General features: G+C 35.6%; 1 protein-coding gene across 1 annotated transcript in view; it reads right to left on the bottom strand.

Annotated features, from left to right (window-relative positions):
• Positions 1–4711: 4711 nt before the first annotated feature.
• LOC107287115 (arf-GAP with SH3 domain, ANK repeat and PH domain-containing protein 2-like) overlaps positions 4712–11253 on the bottom strand; it is a 44450-nt gene continuing 37908 nt past the window's right edge. The window contains exons 21-28 of the mRNA XM_029284059.1: positions 10865–10972; positions 10126–10363; positions 9716–9880; positions 9529–9592; positions 9020–9066; positions 6913–7040; positions 6271–6393; positions 4712–5417 (exon numbers count right to left, since the gene is read on the bottom strand). Coding sequence (XP_029139892.1) covers positions 5343–5417; positions 6271–6393; positions 6913–7040; positions 9020–9066; positions 9529–9592; positions 9716–9880; positions 10126–10363; positions 10865–10972 — 948 coding nt within the window. The 3' untranslated portion in view covers positions 4712–5342. The remainder of the gene's footprint in view (positions 5418–6270; positions 6394–6912; positions 7041–9019; positions 9067–9528; positions 9593–9715; positions 9881–10125; positions 10364–10864; positions 10973–11253) is intronic.

Genomic DNA, 11253 nt, shown 5'->3' with positions numbered 1-11253 from the left:
CGTCTTGGTAAACCTGCAACAATGTGTATTTGTCTTCAGATGGCATTACTATTCTGTGCTCATATGTTAATTGCAATGTCTTTCCATGTTGACAAGTCAAATTATTCATTATACCAAGAACAGTTTTAACCAATATCAGAGATGCAAGCTTCAACTTGAGGTTCACTCCAGGCTTTGAATGGCACATCAAAGTTCACACACTGAAAGTGGGTGGAGACATTACAAGAACTTCAAAGACTGAAAAGGATGCCTTAACATCTGCAAATCTTAATGTAACAATTTCCTTTTAACTCCTTTAATTCTTAAAAATGCAAAAGGACCACTGAATTTTGGACCCACACATTTTGAGAAAACTGTGAAGTCACCAAGGGATGCTGGGGAGTAAGCATATTTCCTTGCTTGTATTTCAGATTTGGTCACCTAAATTAGATATAAATTAATCAGCTAGCATTCAAAGACTTCTGGTAGAGCTTTTAGCATGAGTAGGCAAATCAGTAGGAAATGCAACTAACTGTGGACCAATTGATGAATAATGGGAAGTACTTTGTAGTAGGAGTTGCTTGTCTGTTGACCTAAACATTTTTCTTAAGAATATAAGATTTCTTTCCATTTTTTTCTTAACATGTTCAGTTAGCAGTCTTCTCTCCTCATCCCCCTTCCCTTCCCTTCCTATCAACTAGACAGTTCCTCTTACATCCAGATTACCCTTCCCTTTTCCCTCCTCCTGCTGGGAAGAGAAGAGGAAGTAGATAGTTGTGTACACTTGGGTGAGCCTGTGTGTAGAATGGATTGAGTGTGAAAAAGACAGTAGCATCTGCAGGAAATGTTTAAAAAAAGTTAAGATGGTGCCCATAATATTGCTATAAAAGCAGACACTCCCAGAGAGAAAGAATAACTGGTATATTTTGATAGGAATCAATTACTGGGATAGCTAACATCCTTCATCTTACACACAGCTAGTTATATTTATTTTAATCAGTAGTTATTTAATATTAGTGGGCAATTGTCCAGGCCCTGTGGTTTTTTACATTGCTCATATAGTTGTTGTGAAATGAATTAAAAATAAATAGTTCACATAAACACATACTTATATGCATGTAAATATAGAATAATACATGTGTTGGGGGTGGAATCTTTAAGAATTGGTTGCATCTGGAATATGTAATCCTAGATTGAAAGACCACTGAACTCTCACTTCTTGGTATCAAGAGAGGTGTGTAATAAAATTAACAAATTTCAAACATTGGCAGTCATAAAAGTCAGATCCTATATTGCACCGTGAAGCACAATCTTATGTAAGTCCTAGATTTATACAATGCCAGGAAAAGAGCTTGTGAATGGACGAGTTCTGGCTAGCATATTAGAATACATTTCTAAGGGGTAATCCTTTTATTATTTTCCATTACTTTTAACAATGTTACATTTAACACCTAAAGGATGGACCAATTTATTATAGCATAACATTTTGTGATTATAGAGTGCTTTGTCAGATAATACAGTACAGTATAATCTCCATGAAGTGGAATAAATTAAAGCTTGTGCAAAAATTTGTTAGTTTTTATAGTGTTGTAAGTCTATTTATTCATTAACATAAATCAACAGTAGTACAGCAAAATGCTTTCACAAATCAAGCTTTTTTTTTATCCTGCTATCACTTCTATCACCCCTTGGAGTTTTATATATTTATAATGCAATTATTATTATAATTGGCTGTTAGCTAAAAGAAAGAACAATTCTAGTAACATTTCTACAGGCAGTTTACAAGGCAAATTAAATTCATGTTCTTCCTATTGCCTGAATGTTCTGTAATGCATTTACAAAGCCTGTTAATAGTAATGTACATTTAAAAAGCAATGTTCTAGTTTTTCTTTAGCATGAAAGAGAACATATTTTAGTGTGTCCAAAAGCCTAAATAAACACTTAGCTGGGAAAAAGTGAAGCGTTATAATCCCATACTTTCAATAGCCTGATAAAATCTATTGATAGCAGAATTATTCCAGAAGATTCTTCAGGAAAAACTCAATCTTACATAGATGCACATCACAATGCACTAATTAGTGTGCAGCTTGTTAATGAGACAAATTGAAAAAAGGTTTGCAATATACTCACTTGTGCTGAAAGCTGCACTTCCTAAATGGAGACCTCATGCCAACAAATAGTATTTCCGTTTCTATGAATGTTTAAGCCCTTTCTTATTTACTCCTTTTCTTAGTAAAAAAAATCTTAATCTTCCTCAGCCATAGGCTACAATTTACAGATTCTGGTAAAAGGGAGGAGAAAATTTGCAAAAAGATTTAACAGTCTAACTGATCTGTTTTTTCCTTTTTCTAAATGTGCATTCTCTTCCTAAAACAGATCAGCTTAAGCAATACAAAAGGAAACATACTGTAACTAGAAGTGGTTTCCTGTAGCTGTTTGCAGATGTGACACAAGAAGCAGATGCTTGGTGATTGTTGGTTGACCATGACACAGTTTGTTGTTATTAATTTGGCAGTTGTATTCCTTTTGCAACTGAGACCATAAAATTTGGCTACAGCATGAAGAATTTGCTTTTGTACTACATTCTTCAGGGACATCATTCATTGAAGTTTAGTAATGAGTTAGATTTCTCACTGTTGTTGATCTTTTCTTGAAATAGTAAGTTATGCTAGATGACTTTTCAGGGCATTTTCCAACTTCTGGTATAACGGACTTTCTATCACTCAGGACAGCAGAAAACAATACCCATAATACTGTCTCTATTTCCAGACTCTACCCTGCATCGATTGTGAGTCCTGATTTTGATGTCCTGATTTTGTGTGTTCAATGTGTGGTAGGCAAACTGATAGGTTGAGTCCTTCAACTTTCTTCAGCACATCATTAACGGTTGTCCCATTAAGAGATTTTCCCCAGAATCATTTATAGTGGGTTTTTTTTAGCTTTTTATAAAGTGTATTTAAAATTAGAGATTATTATTATTTCTTATGTTACTGCAGTATGCATGTGAGGATGCAAATAGGTAAGATTCAAATTAATAAAGTCACAATCATCAATTTTATGCATATGTACATACATACCCATTACATTATGTCAAGTATAGATTGCAAGTAAAAATAATAAGCCAAATAAATTAGTGGTATGAGTTTTTTAAAAAAGAAAACAAATCTGGTTTACACCCATACCAGTCACTATATCTCTCCATACATATCTGCAAACATTTTTACTTATGTACATATACTACTTCATATGCTGCCTTTTGTTCATTAAAATTCCCACTTCTCTCTTTTTGAGGAACTAAATAGCTCCCTCCAATCATAATTTCTTTGTTCCCATTTACTCTTCCTTTGATTTTTTTTGTTTTTTGTTTGTTTTGCAATTGATTATCATTCATTTCCTCTATAACAGCCATTTGTCTGAAACGGTAGGGTTTCCTGCCTGAGCAGGGGGTTGGACTCAATGACCTTCAAGGTCCCTTCCAACTTTATTACTATTACTATATGTCTGAACTATCTCAGTGTACTCCTTTTATATTGCTTACTCATTGGCATTCTGGTTTTTACATTTTAGTTTTATTTATTAAATTTAGTAACATTAAAATTACATAGTAGTTTGTATTCACGTTGCTATTTAGAATTAGCATTCCTGCTTGCATCTCATTCAGAATTACTTTACTACCCCAGTATAATTTATGTACATGAAAGGAGAAATATATGGGTTCCATAAACAGTTATATTAAGGTTATTTCTCTTTTTCTATTTCAGTGTATGGCCACTTCCCAATTCTATTTTTGAGAACATTTCCTTTTTATACTGGAAACAACACAGCAAAGATATATATAAAAAAACCAAGATCAAAGCAGAGTAGCACTCAAAAAACATTTGTATGGGGAAGGGAATAAATAAAAATAAGATTCTTCTATTATATTAACAACAACTTATGACTTATAAAAATACTGTTAATATAAAGGCGCACAGAGATAATTTTTGACAATAAATCTGAACAAAAATTAAAAAAAACAAAGAGATGAAATAAATAGGATATAGTTCTGCCATTCTCAGTGTCAACATTTTCTAATCTTATGAGTGAAGTGGACATTGATAAGAGATATAATTATGAGCTATATTCAGTTCAGAAACAAGGAACAAAATTGCTATTGAAGGTGGAATATCACATTCTTAGTAAATAGAAGTACTATAATATAAAGCACCATTAAGACATTTGGAGTACTGTATTTATTTTAGTAACATAATAGCAAGTACAGGAATTCTGCATTAATAGCATTATTTCACATTATTAGAAACAGTTTTGGAGATTTAAAAGAACTGTTTCTTTCCATAATAAACAATGTTTTCAAGAAAGGACTTGTGATTTCTATTTTTTGATATTTTAGATGCAAGTAAGTTACTCCCATTCTTCTTCATCCTTTAGTAGGAGTCCTTATGGAATACATTGCACATGCAGATTTACAAACAGTCAAATCAGAAATGACATTATTATTTTACTTCGAAAACTAATATACGGGAATTTTGCAATTCCTAAAGCATTGCCCCAAAGGTGCTTTTTCAAAAGGCAACTGGACTTTGTTTTTCCTTAAAATGAAGACATTTCTTGGATGAGAAGTGAAATGTCTTCAAGGAAAAATGAAGTCCACTTGCCTTTGGAAAAAGCATCTTTGGGACAACCATGACCTGGATGACTGAGAATCTCCAGAGACATCCTAAAGCATTACTTCTGAAAATGTTTTCCCCCATGTTTCATGAATACAGGGAAGAGAAGAATAAAGAAACACTATACATTTGCATTTTTTCTCATGTGTTTCTGACATTTAGAAATATGCAGTAGGCATAGGCATTATCTTCTTATGACATGTTTGATATTTAGAAATAAACAATAGGCACAGGCATTATCTTCTTATGACATGTTTGATTCATTTCTTCTCTTTATCTCTTATTATTGTGAATTATGTTATTATGTATACTAATAAATTTTGGAACAGTGAAGTCTTTTTGCTTAAATCATTCTCTAGTCTAACAGATGGATGACAGAGGCATTTGAAAGGTACCCACGTACTGCTTGCATTCATGCACGAACAGTGACAGCAAGAAATTGCACTATTCCCACAGGTATGTTTGATGAGTTCATCAAAAAGCTCTTGCAGTTTTAAAAAATTCAATGAACTTCTTGCCAATGACTTGAGGAGGAGATGTTTATCCTCTGCATGACATTTCAGTGCCAATGCATTGTATTTAATTCCAATAAGTGTTTCTGAACAACTATTGTGCAGATTAATACATGTGTTTTGAGAGGGCAGGAGGCCCTTTTACAGTAGAGTGGATTGTACTTTGCATGAATTAGATGTATTCTTATTCAGGTAGTATATAAACAAATGACACTGGGAAGACACCTTTTCTGTGAGGGTATCCTTCAATCCTGCCATGCTGAAAAAAGAAAAGAAAAGCCAAGATTTTTAACAGACAGCAGGAACAGTACACAATAATTAGAAGCTCCTTAAGAAGATATACATGCTTATCAGTATTTCTGATCCCATCATTTCCCACATATTGGAATAGAGATATATTGGATCAGGGGTCCCCAACCTAGTGGACCATGAGGGAATTGCAAACGGGCCATGGAAAAGGCCAGCAAGCCCATGAGCACACGCACATATCCTCACTTGACCGAGCAGAGGGCAAGTGCGTGCACCTGTGCTTCATTTGCGTGAGCGGCAGGTACACATGCACAACGCTCATGCAAATGGAGCTGTATGTGCATGTGCTTGCCGGTTGCTCACTCAGAACCATCCTCTCTCTCCCCCCCCCCCCCGCTGGTCCACAAATCTGGAAACATTGGGGAACTCTGCATTAGATGGGATGAGTCTGTATCTAACACCTTTAATGCTTATCTTGAGCTCCATTATACCTTTTTTTGTAGCAGATCATGAATTCTGAACACTGCCAGGCAACTAAATTTATTTACCATTTTTAGTTTCCCACAATGGTTCTAATATAACATTATTCTAAGGCATAACTGAAAATTAATATAATTCTTGGAAGACTTTTTGAAAAGTTAGACACCATCTAAAAATAGATGCTAAATACCCAGAATATTCCAGTGCCTGCTGGTGCCTGATATACACCTGCCATGCTATCCAGTGCCAAAAATAGGCCCAATGAGTTAGTAGACTCCTTCACAAAGTCTTTGTCCCAAACCTGAAGCTGGTCTTATGGGATGTGTTCCGTGCTCAATAAGGAATTCCCAATAATAATAATAGAGAATCAAATTGACACTTACCCACCAGTTGGAGTCCTCTTGTCCTTCTACTATAATAATTTCTCCAGCCGTGAAAGTGAGCTCATCTTCATGATCAGCCTGACAATCATAAAGGGCTCTGACACGATGCAGAAAGGATGTATTCTGCCATAAGCAAACAATTTACCATAAGCAAAAAGCTTAAGAGTATGGATCTTGTATATCACATAGAATTGCAAAAGCTAATCATACAAATATAAGGCAAATAAAAAGAAGAAATGTTCAGAACAGTAGATATCTTTGGGTTTTTAAAGATAATTTATATATTTCTGCATGTGTCTCATGTATCCATATACCCAAGCTGATTGGATTTTTATTGATACCAGTTTATGAAATGAAATCTCAATCATATTGTGAAGAAGACCTAAATATGTAAGATGAGACCATTACACAATGAATTTCCTAATTGCTAAATATTTCAATGCACATAATTATACACTGTGGTACTATCTATTTTTTAATTGGTATTGAACAATTAATTGCCCCAAAACCTATCTGAATATGGGTTCATATATATTTAGATAGTATCTAGGATATTTTGTATCAGAAGAAGATAGTTACCTTAATCCATAAATGGGTATTCTAAGCAAAAATAACCTCAGAATATTAAGTTTAAGAACATACCATGTATCCCCTTTTTGGTAGTGGTGGAGGAATGTCATCTGATGATTCAGGAGATTGAGAAGAAGACCAGTGGTTCTCTCTTGAGTTTTGGTTTGGCTCAGAAGGAATCTTCATTCCTTTTGAGGCAGCTGCAATGTAAAAAGATATGTCATTTTCATTTTTGGATAATCTGAGTGATTATGCAGAATGCATGCTGGTGTGTTTAATGCTGTGCAGTTTTCACTCTGATTCAATATTATTTGTATAGCATATGCTTCCCATACAATATAGGAAACATAATGGATCACTTCTGAAAGAGTGGATTCGTCTGAAAGGAGAAAGGAGAATGAACACTTTATCCACTCCTGAGTTATAGAACCAGTGTTGTTGGTTGAATATCCTGGTGCCCTTAACAGTTGCTGTATCATTGCTGAGTTCCTGAGAAATAGAAAGTTATTGTTTGCAAACAACAGAAAATCATAACTTTCTTCCATTCTTCACTGGTCAGGTTCTTGCTTGTGTTCGGTTCTAGGCATATTTAAATAAAGATTGAGAGAAACTGGAGCAGGTTTAAGGAAGGGGAGAGAGGGGAGGAGGAGGAGGGAGAGGAAGAAAGAGAGAGGGGGCAATGTATGTTGGGATGTATTAGGATGATGCCCAGAATGCAAGATTAAATTTTTAGTTACCTCATTTTATGGTAAGCTTATTTGTCACAATACAATGTGATGAACCTAATGCCAGTATCTATTCCCTTCATGATAGTGTGCTTTGTAATATAAAGCTATAACTTTATATTTTCTGGGAGAATCAGAGCCCCCATTTATTTTTTCTCTCTGAAGTTTGCTATTTCTGCCAAAAAAACTGATACCTGTTATGATGAGAAGACATAATTCTAGAATATTTTGAGACCATAAATCAATCATCATTGAAAACCAGTTCTAGTGGCCCAAAAGTGAGTAGCTGGCAGGAGAACTAATCCTGAAGAAGATGGGAAGCAAACCAGTCCCATGAACCTCAAATAACCACAAGCTATTTAGGATGCTGGCACAGACAGAATATAATAAATGTGACTGGACAAAGCAAGGACACACTTTGTGCTGGAGGATTTATTGTGGCTTTATGCAGATATTTGCAGTGGCTTGCCCACCACACTCTATAGTGTAATGATCCAAAGGCATTCATAGTTTGCAGCCCATCCCTCCAGGAGCAAATTACATGCATCCAAACAACACAGGATATAGAACTACCCTGTAGACCAGGGCTTTTCAACCGGTGGTACCACTGGTGGTACATTGACACTTGGCAGGTGGTATGCGGCCCTGCCCAGCCTAGCCAAGTGTAGCAGGGGAGGGAATGAGCCAAAGCGGTGCAGCACAGGACTTGCCGTGAAGAGAGACCTCAGGAGCTGCAGGGCTGCTGGGGCGAGACAAAGGCCCCAGGATCAGCACTTCCGGCTGTACACCATAATCAGTGTCCTCATAGCTGCTGGGCCTCAAGAGATATTATAGTGATTGTTTTGCTTTTATTGTTTTGGGGATTGCTGGTTTTAAACATGGGAATGACATTATACAAGAAATCAAAAGTATTTATTGTGACTGAAAGAAATCAGATTTGAAGTGCAAAATGTGTTTTGGAAGGAATATGTAGCATCTATCAGAATACTTTAAAGCAGTCAGGATTACCTTTATATGGCAGTAACCACTTTATCCCAGGAAAAAAAACGTTCTTTGATATGTTCCACCTGTAACTACTCAATTTCCAAATCAGAGATTTTGATCAAAATTAGTTATCAAATAAATAGTTTATAACATTATTATTTTTGGATAAACTGTGAAGTAGGTGACCTTCTGTGTTTAAATAATTTGATAAATATTTCTGAGAAAACTTTCCCCTATTAATTTCTACCTGCTAACTTTACAGAGTTTATAGCATTCATATAATTGCACTTTCTGTAGCACTTATTTTCATCATGATAAAACTTGAAAAAGTATTTTTTTCCATCTTCCTCCCCCACTATAACAGGAAGTTATGTAAATTGACTTTTTTCACAGCTGAAACGCCTCCCTGAAGAAAGAGATAACAATTCTCAGTTACAACTAAATAGTATATTTAAAAGAAACTCTCTTACCTTGCTGCCAGGAATCTACCTCTTCAGAGAGTTCAGATGGCTGAGAACTGAGGGAAATAATGTAGGTGGAGAGGAAGAGGGAGAGGAAAATTATATACATACATACATACATACATACATACATACATACATACATAATGTACATATATACTGTATGTATGTTTGTATGTATATGTATATATAGTTGAATAATCCTCTACTTATTACTTGCTATTGAACGTGTCTAAATGATAGCCTCTGTCTAGATATTCCCAGTCTAGTGCAAAGTAGCTTAAATTTGCATTTACAAAATATCCTTAAGAGATTTCCACAGTCCTAGCTGGTAAAAAAAAAAGATCAGTGATAATGACTATTTTGGCCAGAGTAACTTTTATATTCCCATTACCTCAGGCACAATCAACATAAGACTCTTAGTCTCTATTCAAAACTAGGATGTACCCTCAGAGCAAACCCAGCTTCAGGCAGGTAGCATTATTATTCAGTTCTGCATATCACATGTACACAATTACCTCAAACTCCTAGGAGAAGCTCCTTCTGGAGAGCAGCGCCTTGGAAGTGAGAAAGATCTAGAATCTAATAAAAAACAGAATCAAAGCTATTTTTCTTTGTTATGAAGTGAACTTTGTCTAATGAGTCAGAAACATAGTAAAACCAGTGTCAAAAGCAGCTGTTCCACTATTCAGTAGGCTCTCTTACCATCAGAAGGGCTGTGATTCAGTGGCGTAGAGGGCAGTGGCTCTGAGGAGGTCCGCTTATGCCTAATGGTCAGAGGAGGAGGCATAGCTCTTGCTCTTTTAGCTGCTGTATCTACAGGATAGACAGAGTTGCTGATTGGGGGTGATGGAGGAGAGAAGCTGGGGGCTGAGAAACAAATTCAATTACAGCAATCTTAATAAAACTGTAAGAAGCAAATAAGGAGAATAGGTTAATCATATCCTCAGACTCATCTACTGTGTTTATATTAAAGCATAAGTGTGTTGTTTTACAACGATTGCATTAAATATTAAAACAGATTAGTACTTTTACTAAAATTAACATATTTTTTTTTTAAAAAATGGTATAATTTCAAGACTATACAAAGGTGTACCAAAAAAACATTGTCTTACCTCTGGGGGCATTACGTGGTGGCAATGGAGGGCCTGGACAGGCAGAAGTGGGAGGCGATGCTGTTGCAGCAGATCTATAGCCGTGTGGTGTGGCATATAAGTCATGGCACTTGTCCTGGGATGCTGGACTGGTTCCTCTGAAAAAGTCGGCTGGATTCTTCCATGACTGAGAGGCTGGCCCAGGAAGATTGTAGCAGCTTTGCGGGCGATGAAAGCGATCTTTTTTCACCAGACAGGGCTGAAACATACAAGCAGACTACATTACTAGAAAAGTGAAGTTAAAAATAGTATTTTTTTATATTTGTATATTTGTAAAACTGCTACATTTATCATTACATTTGGGACCATTGTATTAGGAAAAATATCCTCTTTAAAATGGTGACTTAAATATATAGTAACAGTAAGTCTATCTGGAGCACAACTTTTGGATGAAAATCTGTGAGTGGCATCTTAACCACAGAATGAAAGATGCTTAAGGCCTCTGATATTCAATAACAAAAACATAATGCAAGACTATGGCCTTGGAATATCAAAATAGTCTAAGAAATTAGGCAGGACCTCATTGATTTTATAATTCAGTGACTGTGATAAATATCTATGTAGTTTTCCTGGAATTGGTATCAGAAAATATATCCAATAAAAGGTCAGTAATCTGTTAATAAGGTACCAAATCTATACCATATCAATTAAATAATAATAGTTACAAATTTCAGCCTGACCAGAAGTGACGAGATCTTACCTTTTCATCCAGTTCATCATCACTTTCAAACATCTCCTCTTGGCCTGGCTGCCACTCATATTCAACATGGGCACGCATATTGAACTGATTATTTTCAGCCTGCAATAGCTGGAAGATACAGAATATCTCTGCTCATAATGATATTGCGCGAGGAAAATTCCAAGCATGTCTAACCCCAGTGGACTAACATCTGCCCCCAGAGATCCGGGTGATTCCGGATCTCCCCTCCTTCCGCCGCGCCCTCAAGACTTGGTTGTTTCAGCGGGCAGGACTGGCCTAGGGGTATTTTAAATTGGTTTTAACTAAATTTTAGTAGAAGCGGCCTATTTAAATATTTATTTTTAATTATTCTCTTAAATTTTGTATTTTGTATTTGTATCAAACTGTTT

The sequence above is a fragment of the Protobothrops mucrosquamatus genome, unplaced genomic scaffold (genome assembly GCF_001527695.2).
Source record: "Protobothrops mucrosquamatus isolate PMUCROS unplaced genomic scaffold, P.Mucros_1.0 scaffold351, whole genome shotgun sequence".
Classification (NCBI taxonomy): Eukaryota; Metazoa; Chordata; class Lepidosauria; order Squamata; family Viperidae; genus Protobothrops; species Protobothrops mucrosquamatus.
This window is presented reverse-complemented; position numbering and strand designations above follow the sequence as displayed.